The 24,940-nt window shown below is 38.9% G+C and overlaps 1 protein-coding gene across 4 annotated transcripts in view; it reads right to left on the reverse strand.

Annotated features, from left to right (window-relative positions):
• tle2a (TLE family member 2, transcriptional corepressor a) overlaps positions 1-24,651 on the reverse strand; it is a 50,433-nt gene extending 25,782 nt beyond the window's left edge. For 2 of the 4 annotated variants that reach the window (XM_028443987.1, XM_028443985.1), the window contains exons 1-2: positions 22,976-24,650; positions 4,381-4,544 (exon numbers count right to left, since the gene is read on the reverse strand). In XM_028443987.1, coding sequence (XP_028299788.1) covers positions 4,381-4,544; positions 22,976-22,999 — 188 coding nt within the window. In that variant the 5' untranslated portion in view covers positions 23,000-24,650. Of the gene's footprint in view, positions 1-4,380; positions 4,545-22,975 lie in introns of all 4 variants that reach the window. The other 2 variants (XM_028443984.1, XM_028443986.1) reach the window with 2 other exon arrangements.
• Positions 24,652-24,940: the final 289 nt, after the last annotated feature.

The raw sequence follows: 24,940 nt of genomic DNA on the forward strand, positions 1-24,940 counted from the left end.
AATAGCTCGCTTCAAAAGTTCACATAATTCACACACACACACACACACTGAACCTTTAATTAATTAACTCTTCCCTTTCTTTAGTTAGGTTTGAAATCGCTGTCATCCCATCAGATGCCACAATAAACCAACAAGTGACACACACACATTTAGAAACACACCCATCTGCCCCCACACGCCCCCTCTGTCCAACCACACAAAACAGGGTTGCAGCTAATCAGCGTTAAATGCCTTCCCTGTGTTTTTTCCTGCCTCCTAATCCAGCATGTATTGGAATCCAGCCACACTCCCTGCGGCCAAAATACACAAATAAACCCTTACTATTCCTAGACGTCTATTTGTGTGTGTGAGGAAGATAATTGAGGATTCCCCTCCATGTGTCTAAATGTGTTGGGTCAGTGTGTTTGTGATCGTCTGTGTAGATATGCAGGTCACATGACCTCCCCTGCTGGCAATGATATAGTGTAAAAGTGGGACCGATTACATGAAGGTGTTACCTGCAATTAAAGGTGACTGCAATTTGGCTTGTGTTGATGGGTTAAACAAGGCCACCGCACCGTTCTGTCAGCAAACTGGGACATCGGAACTTGTATAAGTTCCATTATTACAAAATGTGCAAAAGGGGTAATATCATGACAAGACTATTGTTAGGCTAGGAAATCAAAGAGTCTGTCAAGTGCAGAATTTCTCAGTTTATTTACTGCGATTTAGTGTCAGTTTACCATAATTTAACAGACTGATAAAATACATTTTTCCTATCCCCACTAAACCATTTACTATTTTATTTCTCCCTCACTCTTTTTTACAAATTTCCCCTAAAAAATGTTAGCTCACCTTTCTTAGTCACAATTATGCATAATAATCATTTTTGAAACATGCATAGCTGACGTGAAGAGATTACACAGTATGTAGTGCACCTAATGTGACAAAAACAAACATAAAAAATATATATAAAATAAATTAATATTTAGTGCCAGCATATTGATTAATGTATCACGCATGGGAGGAAAACAATTATTGCCATATCAGCGTTTGTCCCAACCCTGGGGCAGTGTTTGTTCTAGAGCCTTAACGTGTTAAATAGTGGCTGACTAAATAGTTGGAATGCATGACTGATTTTAGGAAGGAGCCCAAACTGATTATAAATTACATTGCAATACATTTAAACAACATTTTTTAATAATATTGGAGATTGTGTCAACTCGTACATATTTCAGAGAGACTTATTTTCCAAAATGCAAACATTTAGGTTTGCCTGGTCAGCATTTTCGCCGTTTACTGCCTTTCTATTGCATTATTAGTTAACCTGTACTAACAGGAAAGTATATTTCAAAAAGCAACAGTGGGCTGATGCAAGCGACCAAAAACTTTGCTGATTGTAAAAACCAATTCAAGCAAAGAGCAATAGTCCAATTGTGTTGTTGAAGGAGCCAAGCATACATTGAGGGTGGGGTCCTGGTGCCATAGGAGAGCAGTGGTACACTCTCATGAAGGACCAAACCATTAGAAGCTGAGATCTGAAAATATAACAACTTTTACTTCTGTTTTTCCTCATCATGTTGTTTAAAATTCTATAGATCTTTGTTATTATAGATCTAAAAAAAAAAGTAAAAAAAAAAAATATTAAGCAGCGTTACAGCCTTTAATTATTTTTAAACTAAGTACCTCAACCTTAATTTGAGTAGCAGCACTATCTCTCTGCCGTTTGTAAGACAAATATCAGCGGGCCAATTCAGTTATTCTAATTAACAGGTTCATATCTGACAGCCAGATTAAACAAACTCCTGGCAGAGATTTTAAAAACGATAGCACGCACTATTTGTAGAGTTTGTATCCGGTTTTCTCAAGAAGTCAACCTTAAAAATTCTTCACTGGGATCCTGAACTGGACCTGCTAAATCAGCACACTGTGGTATTAAAAAAATGAATATAGAACCCTGAGCTTGTTCTTTACTCCCATGGGTGCCGGTAATCTCATCATTCATTTATTGTTGATCCTGCTCACTAGTTCTCAGTACCAGTGCTTGGCAAGAGGGCGACGCTCCAGGTGTTTTGTAACATGAGATGCAACGCTGAACTGCTGCCAGAAGAGCTGAGCTGTGTCTGAGCTGAACCAACAGAACCATCACAGCCTTCCCTTTAACCTGTCCTGGTCCATTACTTTAGGAGTTTAGAGGGGGGGACAACCATTAAACAGTTTGACTATTTTATCTTTAATTCAGTGTTTAAATGCTACATAAAGGCCTACACCTCATATTTGATTGTGTGGTGGAAATGTCTAGACTGCACTATAAAATATTTTAAATGTGATCTTGTATTTTTATTAATCCCTAAATGTATGATGTTGACCAAATCTCTGAGTGCTGTACATGCTCATACTTTTCAGTAGACCGACATTTCGAGAAATCTTGAATGTCTTAAGCAATATTCTAATTTTCTGAGATAGTGAATTTGGGATTTTCATTAGTTGTCAGTTATAATCATCAAAATTAAAAAAATATTTGAAATACATCAGTCTGTGTGTAATGAATTAATATAATATACAAATTTCACTTTTTGAATGGAATTACTGAAATAAATCAACTTTTTCATGATATTCTAATTTTATGAACAGCACCTGTACATGAAATGCATCCAAAAAGGTTACACTTAGTTTTTTAAGTTAAACAATGGCTTGGTTATATACTGTACTTCATGACGAACAAACCGTGAAGGCTGCACACATGCAATACCTTATTTTACCTCAAGCCTTTCAAAAAGGGTCTCAGATATAAGCAATACACTTTCACGGTTTGTTGTTAGAGCATTTAATAGCCCACATATGTTTACATAAACTATATCATTACTTACACAATATTGTGTGAAAAACAGCTATTTTTGATTAGCCGCTCGCTAACTGCTTCTTGATGTCTTACTTACTCTCATCAGAACTGAAGTTGTGCCTCTATTCATATCTACTGTCATGCCTCCAGAAATGAGATAGATCAAAGCAACTGAGAACACACACACACACGCACACACACGACGTTTGTGTGGAAGAGGCAAAAGTAGCCGCTGAGGTTAAAGGGAGGTTGTGGACTAGTGTTACCAAAATGCTTGAACTGTGGGTGAAATGAAGAGAGGGCAGATTCTGGAAAGCTGAATCAAAACAGGATGAGAGGAGAAAAGTGGTGGGAGGTGGGGAGACCCTGTGAAGGTGCGCCAATCAAACAGAGGGAGGGAGGGAGGGAGGGAGGGAGAAAGCTGGGACTGGCCAACCAGTCTAAATCCCTCACTCAAAGGCTTTCTGGGCACATTCCTGCACATCAAGGCGTACAGTCATGCATGGAGAGGCGACCTTAAAGCTTCCCATTGGCTCAGCATTAGATGCCAGTGTACATGTGCGAGCGAGTGACAAAAAGTGTGACTAAGATGCTGAAATTTTGACTGCATAATAATGGATATCAAATTTTGTCAACTGTTCCTTTCTGGCAAATTACTTTCCCATCATAAAGATGGCTTCTTAGGTTTATATTTCTAATTTCCTCAGAAAAATTATTAAATGATTCTGTCCCTGCACTGTTAAGTGCCAACCGTGGCAGTATTATCACCCAAACTGCCCTTCCATTCGTATCACTAGCCACCAGAAGATCAGCATTGCAATGTTGTTTATGACCTCACTTTTACATATATACAATAGGGCCCAAGATTTTCTGTGATCGCAAAAAACGCAATCAAGCAGTTTAAAAAATATATGTATCTATCTCTTCCTATTTATTTAAAATCGGGCCCAGCATGTCTATTTAGGGTCAATTTTACGCATTTACACCCTTTTTGACCAGAAAAAGAGTGATTGAATGTCTAAAAAGTATGACAAACAGACAATTCTGTTCAACATCTCTCACTGCACGTTATGGTTAACCTAGTGATCATGTTATCCTGGGACAGAAAAAAGAATGTAGAGCTTCGTCTGAAGAGTATTTTTGTTGTATTGTGAGCGGTTCAGTTTATTATAACTGCATTCAAATCTGAAAAGGAAGGTATAGCTGAAGGTGTATTAGCTGAACTGGTGATCATTTTATCTGGTGAGACATCATGACAGAATCATTATAATTCCGCTCACACTCATGCAAAACGTGAGGGTGATTCACCAGTCGGCAGTAATTAAAAGTTTCACAAATAATGTTTTGTTGACTGAGTGTCTAGTAATGCACCTAACTGACATTTTAAGCTCTCACGTGATTTCGGCGTAACTCTCCCATTTCCGTAAGTCATCTGAAGCATATAACAGTAGTGTGATTATTAACTTTATTAAGCATGGTTGGTAGGATTTTGGGAAGTTTGATAGCCAGCAAAGTCAGGGAAAAATAATCAAAGTCCGTACATATTGCTATACACGTACCTGTGGTACTGGGTCTGAAGGAACTGAAACTCTTCTTTAATGCGGTCCAAGGTTTCGGGGTACGTTAGTTTCAGTGACTGAGCCGTCCCCGAAGCAGCAGCTGCTGCGGCTGCTGCAGCAGCCACCACCGAGGCCGAGGACCCAGGAGGAGGCTGCAGAGGTGCCTGAGAAGTCAAGAAAAGGATAACAATTCAAATACAAGTATAATTGCATATGATCATTATTCATACAATCATACAAATGTAAACATTTCCACCATTAATCCGGCTTTAAATGTAACCTCATTACAGTACTTGATGCTAATGACCTAATTCTAAAAGTAACTACATTCAGCACCCCCCACCAGTTCAACATAATCATGACAACCAGTTTTGAAAAAAAAAAAAAAAAAAAAGAATAAATGTATCACTTGACAAACCATTACCTGAAAAAAATACAATAAAAACAAAAATGAAACAAAAGTTTTTTGTTAAAACTAAAACACGTGAGGAAAATGACATGAATAGTGAGTCACAGTGACTTGGATATGTTGTTTTAATGCCTTACATTACTCATTCCTGAAAAAGCGGTCATATTAGAATAACGCATTACTAAGTAACTAAGTTACCAGCATCTATGCACAGGACACAACTATTTGGGCATTTTTGTGAATGCAAGCTTGTGAAGGGCTTTCAACTGTGAAAGTGGCGCCAGCAGAGCCAGATGTGAATGACACGGTGATACGAGAGCTCTTCAAATGAGGGCACTTTATTTAATGGCAAGCCGGAAAAAAAAACAAGTAGTAAGGGAATTAAAACAGTGGAGAGGACAAAAGAGAGAAATAAGGACGATGGTGGCCAAGCCCACATATAGTCTCCTCAGCAGGATCCACAGCAATTAGGAGCCTACAACTATAGTAGTAATGCTACAGGACAGGCAGACAAAGAAAAGCTGAAAGCCTGCCTCGGAGGTGGTCGGGGCTGTCGGGTTGTCTGTCTGTTTGATTCCTATAAAAGCATCAGAGCACAGTAGCCGACAGGCCCAGGAAAGTCAGCTCACATGAATCTCAATGTAAGATGGTGTTAACATTGTAAAAATATTAAACATAACAATCATAAATATATTATATTTGTTACTTTTTTGCTCTGGGTTCAAATTAAACACAAACCCGAAACTGTAAACCACTGCAGTATAGAGATGGTGCTAAAAGGCCACTCTTTAAAACAAATGTATGTACTGAGCTCGCCAGTAGATTAGTGAAAAATGATCTAACAATAACTGGAACCAACTTACTATTTGGGAAAAAAAGGCAGTGTGACAAGACACAAAGCTCCATCAAATCCACCGTAAATGCAAAATATAGAAATATGAGAACATGTATTTTTGTCCAAAAATGTTCTGATGAGTTTTTTTTGTCTGATTATTTTAGATGCCTAAATATTTAAGATTAAATCAAGCTTTGAAGACTAAAAATGCATGAGAGAAATCTGGTGATGTAGGTGGATTCCTAATAATGGTATGTGTTGGAGTAATATGTCTTTTGCCTTGGTGTTATACATGAAAAGCAATAGTGTAATAAAAACAAGTACATCCTTAAAGTGATTACCTAGATACAAAAGGCAAGCATAAAGCATTGATATAGGCTAGATTATATTTAACCTTTTTAAAAAAGGCACAACAAAGATGTTATTAAAATGTTTACCATTTGGAAATATTTGGTGCATTAAAATCAGGAAAACATAAACCTGGCCTCAGGATTTGTGGTCATATCACATTTCTTTAAAAATGTGAAAAGTATGCAGTAAAAACATTTGTAATATGCCAGGGGTGGATGATTTTTACAAGCTGGCAGCGACGTTCTGAAATTCCTGCACACACGGATTCAACTTGTCCACTGCTGCCATGCACATAGTTCGCCCTGCAGCTATTTTCTTCCACGATGAGAAGAAGAATGTAACGTAACTCACCTTCTCTCTCACACATGCATTCTCAACAAGAATTCCCTTTTTCCAAAGTACTGCACACTAACACCTTTTTGCAAAGCAATTGTGTAATTCCATCAATTCATTTGATAAAAACAGGTAATTCCACACCAATACAAATATGATACATATTGAAAGCATTTAAAAAAATAAAAATAAAAAAAAGCTGTAGGTAGCAGCAGGTTATAAAGCAGGAATACTTAGCAAAAAAAACATCAGTCTCTAAACAGTATGTTTCCTTTAATTGTGCAAGTAAAAGAACCCTTATTCTTACAATAGCTTAGAGGCCACGTTTACATGGAAGCTTTAATTCCTTTTTAAAGCAGAATAAAAGTGAATTCCTCTTTAAACTGACCATGTAAACGCTTCATTCTTAATACTTATTTAATTCCAAATTACACTTAAATCCAAATTAGGGTGGCTGGTTTATTTGGATTTAAATTTTGAATTAGATAATTCGTCTTTCCTGTAAACGCTTGCTTAAATCCGCCTTAAGTTAATTTGGGTCATTCTGCGCATGTGTGATTTACCGCGATGATGACTTAATCCAAGATGGCGGTCCATACTAGAGCCGAGACTATTTATTTATAGAAAGTGTCTATTTGTAGGGATGCCATAGAGACAACCCCGGTGCTACTGGTACGGTAACCGAAGTACAAGTACGTAGTGTCTTAGGGTTAGGTTTGTGGGTAGGTTTAGGGTTAGGTTAGGTTTGGTTTAAGGTTTAGCCTTAGTCACGCGACCTAAACTAAACTGGCCAATGAAAAAACCAAATCACGTGACCTAAACTTGCCAAATAGGGGCGCTGTGTACGGACAGAATGTCGGTATATTGATACGGCAACCGTACAGATAGCTACTGCCTGGATGGAAGCATAAACATGGAGACTTTCACACGGTCACACACAAACTTATTAAACACACAATTTACGTAACTAAAACAACAACATTGTGCTTCTAATATTTATTTTAATCATTGCTGGCCATTTATAATACAGTGCAAATGGAAAACAAGTCGTCCATTAAAAATCTCAGCCTGACATGTATTTTAGTTCATAAATAATTATAGATTTCTGACCCAAACAGTTCACAGCCACAATAATTGTGATGCATTATTAATGTTTCACTAAAAGATTCATTAGATCAGCAATCAACTCTATAGTCAAAACTAAAGCATATAAGCTATAAAACGCATAATTTAAAGAAACAAAAATGTTTGTCATTACTTTATCAGTGGGTGACAAAACATTTCAGCAGAAGAAATCTAAAATTGAAGAAAGGCTAATAAGAAGGGAATTGCAAAACTAAAATAGAAAGAAACATAAAATGAATGAGACGGTTAAAACTACAAAGTAGAGAAAACCAGATAATATTGGAAAGAATGAAGGAAAAGTGAAAGGAAGATGTGCTGCACCCTCATTGTTCCTCTGTCTCTAAGGCTGTTTCACACCAGGAAACAAACATAAAGTCCTGGAATCTAACCGAATGGGCGGAGAACAACTGATAATTTTATCACCTTTATTTGACTTGGTTTACGTTCGCGGCGCACTTTATGATCGGCCCCAAAATGACAGAAATCCCCATCGGTTACAAATGATTTTCAGCAGTAAATTGCAGAAAAAGAACAGGGTGAAAGTAAAGGACATCATTGACTGCCTCACTCTCTTCTCCACAGCCCATTGTCCCTGCAGGCAGCGCTCAGGGAAAACTTCACTGCATCGTCTGACCGAAACATGCTAAAACCTGAATATTCAGATGAGTTTCTTCAACATCTACGATTCAACACACCTGCCCCCTAGTCACTGCTTTCCAACTACATAGGAGTTGTTTTTAATATTTTATGGTGTTTTTCTTTCTTTTTTTTTTAACTTTGCGTGTACACACCGGCCCAAACCAAACTAATACTAGAGCTTATAAAAATCTCTAGGATTCACCAGTGTGAACGAGAATGTATATGAATAGCTTTCCACACACTATCACACAATAGAATATGCAGATTCATGGTGGGTATTTGGTACCTCGCAATACAATACATTTCGATATTTTTGCCCACAATAATAATATTATCACGACACAGCGATTCTGCGATAATCGATTTATCACAGGAAATTTCATCCACGACACATTACGATTTCTGAAGAAATTCGGAATTTATTGACTGCACTCATGAATGACTGCCAAGTAAAACAAAGTGTATACTGCAGTGACACACACAACTAGTCCAATATCCTTGTGTTAGGTTTAAGTCTTTAAGGGAAGACTGATACAAAATAATGCTTCACCAAAATATTGTTAATGATGTTTGTGCAAATTAACTTTAAATCATTAAAAACAAAATGAATGCAGAAAATACTCATTTCATTGCTAGTATTATCAACTTCTCTGTAAGGATGGACACATATCAGTGCTGCTTAACTTGTTTTATGAAAACTGGAACATTCCACTGCATATGAAAAATAAACATTTCAGTCAGTGCATTATAATATATAAACAACTGGGTGGTCTATGAAAACCTGGGCATGCATCTTAACTTATACTTACCAACATGTGTAAAGTTTAACTTAAACATGCACTGCAGACTGCACATACATTTTAGTGCTAATACTAATATCAATTTGTTCTTTGTAAACTTGAACACCTGAGAACATTTAGCTTGTGATTAGTACTTAACTTGCATTTTTAAAAAGTGTATCAATAATGTACCGCAAGATGAAATATCGCGATACATAGTTGTATCAATAATTTTGGCACACCCCCAACACATATACAAAACCTCTTTACAGTAAGAAAAAAGAACCAAGGTCATTTATAGGGACGTTCCAAAGATGTAATATGGACTACAAATTACTGCCTTTTCCTACTTTTTAAAAACATCTTTTTTCACCCAGTTGCATCTGTAAAGGGAAGATGACATTACCAGTATCTTCATCACAAACACAGTAAAAAAAAAATTGTAATTAACATGGAAATACTGTAAAATCACAACACAAAAAAATAAACAAATAATAAATTAATAAATAAAATAAATGAGTAGTGCAGTGTTAAACTATAGTACCGGTAGTTATTTGTCCAAGTAAAAACCAATCTGAACTGTCAATTTAAAGAGTAACTAAACCCCAAACTCACTTTTTCTGCTGAATAAATATGTATTTGTGTATTAAGTAGTACTGTTTATTAATCCCAGTCTCACTCTTAACATTTTAGCAAAAGTATATCAATTTTACGTATTTAGTTGTAAAATGTCAGATATACTGGCCAGTGGCCACTAAGGGTTGAACGCCGGCTATTACAAGTGAGTTTTGCTATTGGCTGAAACAAATTCTTTGTATTGCTCTGCGTCATCAACTTTCATTGTTGCCCCGCCCCTCCTATAAAAGCTGAGAGGAGGGAGCAGGGTTTCCTCCAATCACAGCCCTCAGTGAGCATTGATTGACAGCCAATGAGGAAGTCAACTGTGTTCTGTGTGAAACAGCGGTGATGTTTTTGACTCTGTGCTTCTATAAAGAGCAGATTCTACGCTAATCAGAGGTTCATCAAGCTATGTGTGTATTTACATACACATCTATGCTATGAGTGTATTCCCATCTGTCTCTGCGTGTGCGCGGACATGTGTGTCCGTCTTATCGCTACGTGCGTGAGGTGGTGGGAGAGCAGGACTGTTTGACCCTGAGTGATGTCTGTAAGGCTTTGTGTGAGCTTCACGTCAAGATTGCGTGTGCCTGTAGCTGTAGTGACACATTACAGCTTAGTGTATTACTCTCTGTCTCTGTGCACAGCAATGTGGGCTGACAGAGTTGGTGTGTCTTACTGCTACAGCAGTGACGCCCATAATCAAGGCATTTTTTGAATTTCCCTCCTCGTGGCAGGTCAGCAGAAAGCAGGGGTTTAGTTACTCCTTAACAATCGAACTGTGTTCAACTAATCATATATATTTGTAGACTCCACAGATGGCTACACTTCATTCATGAAGAGTTCTGTTGAGTATGTGTGGTATTGAGTATTGCACTGTGGAAGTTTCGCCTTGAAAACAATGGCATCCAATGGCCAGTCTTGAATTGAGCAAAAATTGTATTAAATTACACCAAATCACTGTCGAAACTGTGAAGATAGAATGTGCTTGACATTAACGCTGGCTTGCTTGCCACTAGGAAGTAAAAGTTAAAGTGTGGAAATCTATCTTTACCCACTGACTCTAACTAATACAAATAATTTAACTTATTTATACGGAGTGGAGCAGCTGGGCCTGGTTCAAGCAAACCACTGTAAATCCAGCACCCCGGCTCGTCCACGCCAAGAATACATTTTCTTAAATGTCATGAGCCAAATAGTAAGGAAAATGCACCATACTTAGCAAGTTATTTTATACTCTTTTTCGCATATGGTACACTTGGACAACAAAATCTTTTATAAAATCTATTTTCTTTTTTTGATTATTAAATTCTAGTTGCTGACACACAATAGAGTTCATATGAATGTGCCGACATGTATAAACGTGAAAAAAATAAAAAATATTGATATTTCAATAATTATCTATGATAAAAGGTTGACATGGAGGACATGTCTGCCACGCCTGCTGCTCTGGTAAAACCAAATATTCTCCATTTTAAATGTCTGTTTGCCACAGTCAGCACTTTGGTCAGCTGTGGTTGTTTTTAAAGTGCTTAACAAATAAAGTTAGATTGGATTGGCCAGTCGTCTCGCATTCTGTCCATTACAAAATCAGAGTGACTATTGTTGAAAAGGTGATTTCATGTTAAGCTAAACTCGTGGCTTTGCTAATACTGTTTTGCATTCATTTTCAGTCTCAAAGACAAGCAAATAAATCAAACAAACTCTTGAGTGATTTAAAAGGATGATTACCTGCCATTTTTGCAGCAAAACAGAACAAACAGCGCTGCTTTTTCATGCCCGCTGGCGCCAGTTGCAGACAGACATTTTGTATTTGCACGATATTCAAGGCTTATTCTTACCGTGCACACAATGTGCCAGAGTCCTATATGTTAAAGCTTCCGGTGCTAATAACAAATTTGAAAAGAGCCATGTCACTCTGTGGGCGCCAATATCAAATGGTGAAAGAACTTGTCTGCCACCTAAAGGAGCATATAATGGAAATAATAATGGAGACCTGTGGCACATCCAGTAACTGGATGTAAAAAAAAAAAAAAAAAAAACACATTCACTGTGAAAGCCTTATTCACTGCTCATACGTCCAGAAAACACAAAGCATATTCTGTAAATAGTATTCGTGACATGCAGAGAGAACCTATTTCTGAGTCTGCTGCTGTCAAGGCAAGGCAAATGTTTTTGTATAGTGCATTTCATACACAAGGCAACTCAATGTGCTTTACATGCTCAAAAAGTGCAACAGAAAACATTCACCAGCTTAAAAATCAATACGAACATTAAAATCAGCAGCAAAAACATTTAAGATCATCATTAACAACGTGACCAAAAATCTCCAACTCAATCATAAACAGTAGAGAAAAATTGTGTGACGAATTTCAGTGACGATCCCAACATATGTGGTCCACTGCGCCTCCCTGAGAGTCACCGTTCTACTGTTAGTCATCTACATGGAAACGGTCAACACATCCTTGTTTTTGAGCCTGATTTAGATCATGATATCTTTGAAGGTGAATTTTCCTAGGATTTGGCACTATAAATGAAGTATTTCCTTAAAGAAAATACTGTAAATAGCTTATATACTATTGAACGGCCACAGTCAACCGTTGAAATAGAAAAATTACAAAAATATTTCCCTGTGCTGTCAAACCAGAGCTATTGAAACTTTCTGGCCAAGCCATTCAAAACTGAAACTTTTTAAGGTTGCTGCCTGTATTGGTTGCAATAATCAAAATCGAGAAAACAATGTATGGCAGTTACTTTTCCAGCGAAAAGATGTTATTGATCTGGTATGCAAACTAAACATTTTTTTGTCACAGAGAGCTCATCTTGACATCATTTAGAACAATTTGGAGTCAAGAAAGAATTTGTTTCCCGATACTCCACATTAACCAAAACACCACTGCTTGCAGCATTATCCTCCATTCATTTTAAAATTTGGCCCTTTAATCAGAATAAAGATGATGCATTTTGAAAGTAATCACAGCTACTTTGAGAGACGTGCCAGACATTTGAGAAACTTTAAAAACAGTTGCCAAACGTTAGCGGAGAGACACCAGATGTTTGGGCATATCTTTTAGTTATACCAAGATACAGTTTCTGCAATCAAAGACCGCAGAACTTTCTACCCAACCTATACAGTAACGCATTAACGCACGCTGTGACTAAGCTTAGTTTTTCAGAAAGTGATACTTGTATTTCCTCGTAATAACAGATCAAAGGTACATGGTGTTTAAAAAAGGACATTTCCTTGTGACCAAACGTGATGAGTTCATGGAGTTAGTTTATTCAAAAAAATGCTGCTGGTTTGTTAATTGATTTTGTGTTGTAGATAGACAGAGTTGGCTATCCTCCCGATTACCATCTGTAGTTGTTGACGAAGCAAAGCACTACCTGGCAGTGTCTCAACATTAACCATTTTGTAGCCTTCTTTCTGTTTCCATCATACAGTGTTCAAAGGCACCAAGTCATTCCACTTATACACAGTGTGCTGTCAAACTGAGCATCATCTTGACCTACTGCAGTCAATATACCATAACATAATAAAAATACATGCATAATGTATTTTGCATAATGTATTTATGCAGTGAAAACTTCTAAACAATGTTGGAAAAATAGGACTAGGACCTCAGTTTTCTTTTAATGTGAAGAAGTAATTCTCAATTTGGGCATTGTTTATATAGAGTGGTGATTCCTATACTTCTTTAGGTAAACTCCAAATAAAAAGATTAATGTTTTGCCAAACCTTCTTGATACAAGAAAAAATATTCAAGAAGAGATGTTACAATCCATTGAGGTTGAGACGTAATGATGATTTTGTTTTGTTTGTACAGGAAGAAACAGTTTGTACATCAACGTAATCGATGACGTCGACGCAAAAAATACGTTGACGCAAAATATGCGTGCCGATGCGTATTCCGACAAAAACAAAGATGGCGGCGCTGGACAATAACTAATGCAAGTGGCTCCTCCAAGTTTCAAAAGAGCAAGGCAGTGAAGGCATGCATTCGTTCGTCAAAGGTAGCTGTTCCCCGCAACCCTTGAATTTTTAGTTTAAAAAAAATGTGAGTGGCAGAGTGTATTACTGTAAGTTGTTATTTTCATTTGAATGAAGAATTAAGAGATGCACTTTTTACAGTAAGCTAGGCCTATGTGTTTTCAACATAAATCTTAAATTCTGTTGGTTGGTTAGCCGGCTGGCTGCCGGCTCCGACTGCCTTTTTATTTTTTAATGAATGCTACCTCTGACTCTGACTGCATTAATTTGTACTTTTATATTCTTCCTTGAACTATATTTTGGAATTTTGAGTTGAAAAGCAATAAACATATATTGCAATGTTAAGGAATTTATGTATGTATGTATTTAAATATCTAAATCAACATGTATAAATAACTTTTAGTCAATTAATGGGGAGATAATCAATAATCGAATCGAACTGGAAAAATTAATCGTTAGATTAATCGATGCATCGAAAAAATAATGGCTAGATTATTAGAAATAATCGTTTATCCCAGCCCTAGAGCAAAGCCTGGTGATTGACTGGGTTGTCAGTTTTGTGATAACATGGGAGAGGTTCCCAGAGGTACTCATGCAGTCTTTGGAGAAAAGTAAACGACCTCTCCCTTCTCAAGCAAGAAGGGAGATGGTTTCGGATTGTGTCACGAGAGACGATGCAAAAAATTGCATCAGTTAAAGACAGTGCCTTGATTTTTATGGTAGCAAAATATACAAAGACCCTGCAGAACATTATAGAAGGAGATGGGATTGGGCATGGATATGTCTTAAGAGACTGAAAAACAGACTAGACAAAATTCCCCTGTCAACCACAGGTTCCAGTTTGTTTTTATATATTTTCAAAAAACAGTTTTTCTTTTTTTTTTTTTTTTTTTTACAGTGTGCATGGGTTAAACTAGCAAAGTTATTCATCTGAGGATAATAAAAATATATGTATATGTACATATATATATATCCCTGAAGGACACTCGTTTTCATTTTGCTGGGTCAACCTTCACAATAACAAGTCATTAGTTTTGAATGCATAGCTTGATTCAAACAAATGTGAAAAGGACTCACATGATTGATGATTGATGTAATTGCTGTTACGTATTGCATACTTACCCTATAATTCCATATATCTCCTGTTAAGCAAGGCTATTTGTCTGTCCAGACTCTTGATCTGAAAAACAGCTGAGCAGGCTTTAAAGTAGAGGTCAGGCTATTACGCTGACCTGCTGACCTCAGGGAATGGATCAAGACAAGAAGCCTCACCTGATAATCCTATGGTCAGTTATTCCCTCTATCTGCCCCGTCTTGGCTGGAACGCAAACATGAGACACACTGTCTGCCCTTGGGCAAGGCTTACATAGTCTGAAAATCATTATTACACAATTACAGAAGAGTTTTTCCAGCAGCTTCATACAATTGCTAAGTGAAGTTCTGTAATAGTGCATTTGTGTGGGGTCATCCAAGGCCAATGAAGGCTAGAGCCTAGATTCCCAAAGTGGGGTACGGGTACCCCCAGGGGTATGCAAATTGTCATAGGGCGTACGTGAATGAAAATTAAAAACAATAACTTTGGAAACTAGAACATAAATACAGCACTTAATGTTAATGCTAGGTTAATGCTATTGCTAAGCTAGTGCTAGGTGAATGCTAATGCTTGGTTAATACTAATGCTAGGCTAATGCTAGGTTATTGTTGTTGCTAGGCTAATGCTAGGTTAATGTTAGGTTAAAGCTAATACTAGCTCAATGTTAATTTTTGGCTAATGCTCGGCTAATTTTATTGCTAGGCTAATTTTATTGCTAGGCTAATATTATTGCTAGGCTAATGCTATTGCTGTGCTAATGTTAATGTCAATGCTAGGTTATTGCCATTGCTAGGATATTGCTATTGCTAGATAATGCTAATGCCAATGATAAGCTAATGCAGTGCGACGTGGGCCAAGACCTGCATCCTCACTTGCATTTTCTTCAGGAAACGCAAATATTCTATGTTCTGATTATATAATATTCCACCACTGAATAGGTAAAATCCACTGTAGTGCTACATAGTATATTACATTACATTATTATGGTTTTTAAGAGTGCAAAAGTAAGAGGTACATGGATTCAGGTTAAATGTCTGAAGGGGTACATGACAATGAAAAGTTTGGGAACCAGTGGGCTAGAGGTTGATAGATGAGCAAACCCCAAATTATATATTGACATGTAGACAGAATTCTCTTAGTCTATTGGGATGATTATATATGGGCGTAATAGAAAGATGAGAAATATGATGGGTCTAAAAACCCTGACAGGCGAGAAACATTAACCACAGGTCTGTTACACAGGCGATTCACTCTATAGTGCACATAAATTACCACCACGATGACATCCCTCACATTCAAATGAGCAAAAACATAAAATATAAACCTACTGCAAACATACACATAATTTCATAAATAAAGAATAGGCACACATTGAAATGTAAAATAAAAAAATCAGACGCCAGTGCAGCATTTCCAAAACTCAATTCTTCCTGTTTTCACTTAAATGACCTCTAATTGCACCACAAGTGGAAAACCACTATGACCTCACTTCCTTGCTCTCCCCTACCCTTTAAAAAAAGTGCATTTAAACACAAACAGATGAGACAAAACAGCTACACAAGTGCACAACTCCGTGCCAAAAAGTGTGCGCTGCATTTTTCCCACAAATAAAGTACTTATGCACTCTATCACATTTAATGGAGTTTAGGCGGTATTGGTGATTGAAATCCACAGGATAAGTCCCAATCCTTGCGAGCCGCACTGACCTACAATGGAACATAATTTACTAATGGAGCTCAGCCATCATTGTTATGATGTGGTTGCAAGAGCACAAGAGTATTAGGCTTAGGTTGGGACTCGCTTCAAGGGCTCGTTTGTGAGGAAAACGGAAGTTGAGTTAAGGTTAGCACAGATCGTTGGCAACTTGCAAACACAATTTGTTCCAAGAAAATATTCATGAATCAATTTCATTCCCAGCTCTGTCAACTTATAAAACTTTTGGATTTGTAGTGCATTGGCATGAGAGCATTATAGTTACAAACATATGCTGCTTTGGACAATCCAACCCAATTATTCATTGTCACTTGGTTCCTTGTTTCTCGCTGACATGTTTATCGTGTTTTTTACTGAATAAGTCAGAAATGCAGGATATGTTTTTCTCAGGGCCTAAATTTCCAATTGTACTTGCATATAAAAACTAAGAAAATATTAAATAAGAAAAATAAGACTTTAGGAACAAGCGTCTTACTGCCTCTCGATAGAGAAGTGCTTAGACCAAAATATTTTTAATTTACTAAGAATTTAGAATTTCAAAATTTGCAGGACACAAAAAATATCTTAAAATTAAATTTAAAACATATTTTGATCATTATCTTAATTTTATCTTCAAAACCATTGAGTAATATTAGCAATTTCACACTATTAGCCACAAATCCTACCAAGACACATATGTGTTCCATTATTGTCATGGCCATGAATAGTGAAAATGTTTAAATTAAAATGGAGAATAAAGCAAATGGCACACTGGTAATATAACACCAGTAGTACCATTACTCTCTTAAAGGCTGAAATGTTAAGCAAACCTGTGGAGGTCACAAGTATTTTCCTGCTTGTAATTAGCTTTTAGAATTACTAGCCAGCTCCATTCCATCTACTCCAACATTCTCTCTCCTTGATTCAAGTGTATGAAGAGGCAGAAGCGCAATTGACCGAAAACGGCATTGATTGGGTAATGAGCACCGCTGCAGTAGACCTTTATTTTGAAACAAAAACTTATTCTGTGGATGACGCAACAGGAACCGAAAGGTAGAAAAGCATTGCTCACGTGCTTGCTTATGAACCTGCTTTGCAAACTGTGTAACCATCGGTTACATAGCTACATTAAAAGGTTTCACACAAGTATTCTTTTTTTATTTTAATCATAGCCATGGATAACATATTCAAAATAAAATGATCATATAACTCAGTAGTGAGACATCGCCCTCCACCATTCAACAAGTTTTTTTGCTTTTGCTATGGTGCAGACAGGTGCAAACCTACTTAGAAGGACAAAAAACAAACAAATAAAGTAGTTACCGACAACAGCAAAATCAGTCAGAGTACAATACAGCTCAACTCATTAATCCCTACATTACACTGGAGCCACTAACAGAGCTGAGGAATATTTGCACCAAATGTGTGTTTATTTTATTTGCTTACTCCTCTGCCCTCCATCCTTGTGTCTTCTTCACCTGGGAGGATGTTTCGCTGCTGCATCTCTAGCTCAGCCCATTAGTCAAGCCACTAATTACACTGCTTACCCACAGAGTCAATCATCAGAGTAAACACCCACCGAGCTCCCTCTCCCTCTTTTCCAACAACCGCCAACGATGGATGTGGGTCTAGATCCAACCCAGGATTTCCAAAATCCATTTCTTGTGGTTTCCACCCACGGTCAGCGAAAAACACAGCTACCTTTGTCTTTAAAACCAACAGAACACGTCAATACACCGGTCGCTAAAACGCTTTTCATGAAAAAGCCTTAAATGTGAAAAGATGCAATTGCGGCCGTCAACATTAGACTGTCTTTTCTATTGTTACACACAGGAAAAAGGTGCCTTCACAAGCCTGCATCCATGACACACACCCCACCCACCACCATGACAACATCAAGTGATCAGCTTTGCTCTGCAGTGAAGAAATGTGCTGGTGATCTCTCAATAATTCCAGGCACCTGTTTCATTAATGCCACATCTTTTTTTGTTATTACCCACTCACCCACCCACCCCTCACCGGATCTCATCTCTCTCTCTCTCCTTCTTGCAAGCCTCGTTATTCAAATTTCCCTGCTGTCAGCCCACATTAGCAAAGCTCCACAGTTACCCTGTCAGTTGCCTTAATTGCTGGAGGTGCCTTCTTTTATTAGGTAACCCCCTCGGCTCGTTTGTTCCTTCCACCCAGACACACCACCACAACAGCTTGAGTAAACCCGAGATCCCTTTGGCCTCATTTCCTTCATTTTCCTCCGCCTCTTTGCTCCCTCACTCTCTAATCGCCGACCGAGCAAAGCAGGCAAAGTGATCAATAGCCAGGCACTCAGCAGTGGACACAACGATGGTGATAAAGAGCTAAAGGCAAGCTGGCACAGAGAAAGTGGAGGCTGCTTTATGCTAACTCTGAAGGTGAAGAGGAGACGCCGTCGTCGCATTTACTGAAAGTCACTCATGGGTTTTTTCATCTGCCTGACCTTTTCTGTCTCTAGATAGGAGTTTCTGAATATTGGTATGATGAAATTGCTGAAGGGAACTTGTTAATAATTAGGAAGATGGTTATAGTTGACAAATCGTTTTGTAGCCCAAGGATTTTACTAAATTACATTTCCATTACATCCACACCAGAAAGCTATATTTGGGTAGATTTTAGCCATCACTGCTGAATCATCATTGGTCACTAGCCATGTAACTGATGTATTCACTTTTTTTACTGCGTGCAGATTCTGTCGCACTGTGCTGTGCTTTCGGCAATATAAACTGCCGCTTTGAATCGGCATAGCCGGGAGCAGCCGACTATGACCAATTTAAACAAACTAAATCCGACTAATTAATGCTGACACAAACCAAATAAAATCAGCCTGAATTATTTCGTCAGAGATTATTAAACATGGAAAAAACTATGTACACAGTGCCGTCAATGGGATTATATGAAGCAGTCGCCGCGTGTCATCGATGTGACCAACCACCACGCTTTCTGGCAAATAAAGATGGTGGCCCACAAACTCCGAAACTGTTAGTACGGCTCATCTGTAAAGGACAATAAAATGAACATTGTGACTTAAACTGACCATGTGATGCTATTTTTCACCCATCTCCATTTGTTCTAAGAACGCTAAAAATATAGTATTTGAGGTTTATTTTCCCAAACTCACCTGTTTTCTAGAGTTTTAGCCTCTGAAAAGTTACTTTCTGAGAAACTCTACACAAACAGGCTGATTTGCGACCTACATATGCATATGCATTAGTGGGCGTGTCTATCAACGAGCCACTGACATCCCTCTCCACGCATGTTGACGTAGGGGAAGAGGATGGCCCGCCCTCCTCATACTCACTCCGTAGCCGAGCTCATGCTGCTTTACAAACACAAGACAGAGCGTGGGGGCGGGGTGTTTGCTGGTACATACATAGACTGTAGAAAATACATACATAGCACTGCGCGAAGGAACCTGAAATGTTCACCTTTGTGGGCGTGTCTGTTTACATGTCAATCACGACAGAGAGCTTCCTAGAGGCGTGGCTTCTCCAGCTCAGTGCCGCTTCAAATTCGTCATCAAAGTGGGAATTGGAGCGAGGTGTTTGGGCTCACCCTGCAGTAAGAAAGGAGCAAATCACCCTCTAACTAACGATTGAGGGAATCAATGAAAAAAACACTTTGGGCATGTGTATGAAGCCCTAATAGCACTTTTATCATGTTTAAAGCACAGAAAAGTCGATTTAGCTTAACATGGGCCCTTTAACTAACTTGGCATTCTTTTAAAGCACATATCTTCTAGTGCATTTAGTAGCTTTTAGGCCAAACTTATAATACCAGTGGAGGATCCCTTTAGGCATGTATACCAAAATGTAATGGATGCCAAATCGTGGCGTCTGAGCTGAGGGATTGAATTTCCTTTTCATTGTGTTTGGTTATGCAGCCTCAAGCCTCATCTGGAAATTTTTTTTTAATGCTTTGCAATACAGCAACAGACCAAGAAATAAGCATGTCGTGTCTCTGCTTTGATTGTTTCAGTGTTCCTGTCACATTAAGACTTTGAACATGTGTTCAGAGGACTTCAGCGTCCCTCATGCGGGCTCAACCAAGATCACCAAGACCATTCTCTGATGAGGGAGAGTGGGGGTGGGTATCTACTACTGAGTCAAGTCATAAAATGCGCACTAAGTGGAGATAAGCGTATTCATTTGTGTACCTTGTTTCCAACCACTTTTCTACTGGACATGACAACAGGTTTTTTTTTTTATTATTCTGTTAAATTATGAGAACCTGTTCTTGATTGGATTTGTATTCTGTTTATTCTTTGGCAGTGTGGCTCATAATTAGTTACATTTACACTGCATTCTAGACCAGTGTTTCTCAAATGGGGTACATGTACCCCTAGGGGTAGGTAATGGCACTACATGGGGTACTTGAAAGCGAGAGAGAGAGAGAGAGAAAGAGAGAAATTACCAAATGAATGCATTTATAAATATGTGGTCTTGTGTTTATTTTTAGTTAAAAAATTATAATCACACTGAATATTACCAGCAACTCACAAAACCACAACAAAATAAGAGAAAATTTTACTAAATAAAAAAAACAAAACAAACATCAACAAAATACACAAAATAATGATAGAAATCATCTTGATTAGAACATGAACTGAAAACACAAAGGTCATTCTTGGTCCCACACCAGGTGGTAGATGACGGTAAATGATAAAAACAATTATAGAAATACTGTAAATCTATTCAGGAGGCACTGCATACTATTTAATTCTACTTATTTACAAAATTAGATTCTTTAAAATGTGTGTTGACGCTCATTCATTCCATCATTATGCTCTATAGTGGATTTGTCTCAGAATTTTGAGCAAAATGTAGTAGTGTGACATAAGAGGGGTACTTGCATTCAAAAGTAAGAGAAAGGGGTACTTTGAGCCAAAAAAAAGTTTGAGAACCACTGTTGTTGACAACAACAAATGGAATATTTATCTTCAGACATACACAGTAGGTCTAGAAAAAAGGCAATAAAAGAATGTAGGTTGGGTTTCCACTACCTAGCATGAAAAACTCTCCGTGCTCCTGAATGTGATGTGAATCACCACAATCATCACTCGATATAACGCTACATATTTTGTTTACATAAGATTTCAATTCCCTCCATTACCGCACTCCAATATCCAGTCATGACAGGTGACTGGCGGCCTCACGTGTCATATAGATTAGACGGTTAGTCTGGTTGGGTGGCCCTTCACTCCGAGGTGCAAACAAGAGCTTGTGATGGCTGAAGACTGTCTGATGATGGCCGCCTGCCTCGCCTTGCACGACGCTACTGCCGAGATCTGCGAAGGAGCTGAAATGAAACGAGGCCGCTGGCCTAAACATTTCACCCGGACCTACCACAGCCTGCTACTCTCACCCCGGGACGCCTGCCCATACATTAAGATGTGGTTTGGAGCTCTCACAGGAACACTGTGAGGAGAGGCAGGATGAGAGGGATTGGGTTTACAGTGCAAACCACAGACCCACAGTCTGCCTCCTGCCCTCAGCTATATACACAGCTGCTGGTGTGTATGTGTAAGGTTTCTGCATGTGGAGGACACACCGTATCCTGTTATCACAGCAGGATGGGCGAAAAAAAAGAAGAAGAAGAAGAAGAAGAAGCAGCTAAAAGTATGACAGTGCAAATTAAACATCAAACAAAAGTTACAGAAACACAAACTACGTATAGCTCTGTATTGAACGAGTAATTTGTGTCAAACACCAAGATCAGCATTAACCTTTACTCCAGTATGATTTGAATTCTGTATGTGGGACACTGATGTCAAACTGCTGAGAGGGTGGGGTGCAGGGTGACAGCATTGAGGGATGGAGAAGAGGGTTAGGCAAATGAGCAGGTCTTAATTGATACTTCACACAGCTAGAGGAGCAGTGTTTATGTATTTCAGCCCTGCTCGAAAGCTCTCCACCTAAACTCCACTACAGCAAATTACAGCCATGCAGCACAGTTTCTCAATTCACACACACAGCCGCAGATACGATGCACCCTTTTGGTCAAATATACTTCACAGTGTCCAACTCTAAATGAGATATTTATCTGTAGTATTGTTTTAGAGGAAATGGGGGAGGGGGTGGGGGTAAATCAAGAGAGAAACAAAACAATACAAACAAACAGAAGAGCAGCCATTGAGAGAGAGACACAGACACAGACACACACACACACACACACACACACACACACACACACACACACGCACACACACACACACACACACACACACACACACACACACACACACACACACACACACACAATCATCATCTGGGTCAAACCCTCCATGGTGAGGAGAGGAGATGGAGGGAGGCTCCATGTTCCCTGTTTCTAACCTGGTACTAGTGGAGGTGATGGTGGTGGTCATGTAATTTACACACAAAGCCAAGTTAACTAACCCTAACCCTGGGGTAGGATTTGTGTTATTCAATGCTAATGATGATAACAATATATCTGAGCTTTGGGCTACATAACATACATAGTGTTGTATATATAAATATATAAAGTATAATAAAGTATGAGAGCTGTCTACAGGGAAGAGAAGAGTTGAAAGACACAGTAAGGAGTATTAACACAGGTTAGGCCCTTTCTTTTAAATAATAGATAAAATTAGGTTTTTAATAATAAATCTACACAATGTGTTAATGAAATATAGAGATTGTGAGATAATAAGTGGCTGTAATGTAGCAGCTTTAACACTTACCGGAGGTCGGTTCTGAGGAAACATCGCAGCCGCCGACTTGAGCGTCTTTGTGTCCGCCTTGTGTCTCCCTTCTTCCGGGGCGGAAAGCTTGGTGGAGGAATACGAGCAGCCGGTGTACCGCGGTCGGTTCTCACAGAGGCATTTGGCCCGCTTTCAACAGTAATGGCAGAGCCCGTCTCGACTCGCTCATTCCCCGCTCCGAGGCTCCTTTGTTCTGGGTTAGACCTCCAGGCTTCGCCGCGCAGAGCAGCACAAACAGTCCGGTCCGACGGAGCCCTTCTTCCCGGTTCCTCAACTTCATCCAACCGCCGCCGCTGCTTTCTTCTCCTCTCCCCGGTGTTTTCTCAACGTGTGTCTCGAAGAAAAAAGAGTCAGAGAGTGTGAGGAGGGGTAGAAATGTGGTGGTGTGTGTGTAGCTTGTGGCTTCGGACACAGCAGCAGCAGCAGCAGCGTTGAATGCAGCCGCAGCCTCTTTTGTCTGGCCTGCTCTTTTCACACAACACCTCGCCTTGCCTCACTCCCCCCGCTCTGATCCTCAATGGGACATCATCACAGATGAGCAGCTTTCTCCAAGGCTGCTCTCATCCCCACCACCACAAACTGAACTGTGGCACTATTTTACACAAAAATACACCCCTACTGCACCTATCTTAACTTTTCTAAGCACTGAGCAATGCATGGCTCTACAAATAGCCTGTGATATTTGAAAGGAAACCGGAGCTCTCCTGTGAGTAAAGCAATCTAATTAGTCCAAACACACACAGCCACGTGTTTTAACAACATATACGTGCGTTTATTCTATTTAAATATATACATATACACATATATCCTTATTCACCTTCAATAAAAAAATAAAAAATAAAAAAAATTAAACATGACTTGATCAGCGGTTGAATGAGATCGCCACGTGGGGCTCGGTAAACACTGGTAAATATCAGCCAATGAGAGCCAAGCGAACCCACGTGGGGGAAGCAGGAGCTGTTTGCTGATTGGACCGTGGCGCTCAGCCTGTCAATCAAACTCCACTTTTAACCCTTTCCATGGATTGACTCATTTGACTGGGAATGCTGTGTGTGGCTGTTGCATCAAGATTCCGTGGTTTTCCACCCCCTCTTCCCACAAATCCAGTAATGTTTTCAAAAGTCTGACATTTCCACACATTTTTTTCCCCTTCATTTTTTTACTGGTGTTAGGAGCCTATTTTTTTAATTATTATTTCTAAATTAGATTAATTATGAATGATCGTAAATAATTTTTTTTTTTTTAAAAAAAGGAAAAAGAAATCCTTATATTTACCACCAGGAGTAACATTTGCATGTTCCTGTGTTGTTTTTGCACAATGTTGTTGCACCCTGGCATTGGAGAATTATTCAGGAGAAGATGGAAGAAGAAGAAGAAAAAGAGGGAAAATTGGTATTCTGGTGACACGACCCCTTTAGCTGGGCTCATAATTAGAGAGAGGGAGATATTGAAAAAGCAATTTCTGACAGTGGAAATCACAACCTGCCAGAGGTGGAGTTGGAAAATATAGATGGGTGTGTGAATGAGTGAGAAAGAGACAGAGGGGAGAGAGGGGGAGGAGGAGGAGGAGGAGGAGGAGGGGGGGGAGAATAAAGGATGAAGGACGGCAGGGGGGATGCTGAGAAAGACGAGCCAGTGGGAGGGTTGGGAGATTGAACGAGGGGAAAGAGTGCAGGGTGATGACCACAGTAGTGTGTGTGTGTGTGTGTGTGTGTGTGTGTGTGTGTGTGTGTGTGTGTGTGTGTGTGTGTGTGTGTGTGGTGAGGGAATGAAAAAGAAAGAAAGAGAGAGGGAGATGTTTTATTGCCATTTTTCCCATGAATTTTAATGCACAACACTGGTCTCCTTCCCTGCATTCTGGGATCACGTTTATTAGAAGAAGAAGAAAAAAAAAAAAAAAGCCATGAGGAATGCAGTGTTTGCAGGCTGCTGCTCATGCTGCTC

Source organism: Gouania willdenowi, chromosome 4, assembly GCF_900634775.1.
Source record: "Gouania willdenowi chromosome 4, fGouWil2.1, whole genome shotgun sequence".
Taxonomy (NCBI): Eukaryota; Metazoa; Chordata; class Actinopteri; order Blenniiformes; family Gobiesocidae; genus Gouania; species Gouania willdenowi.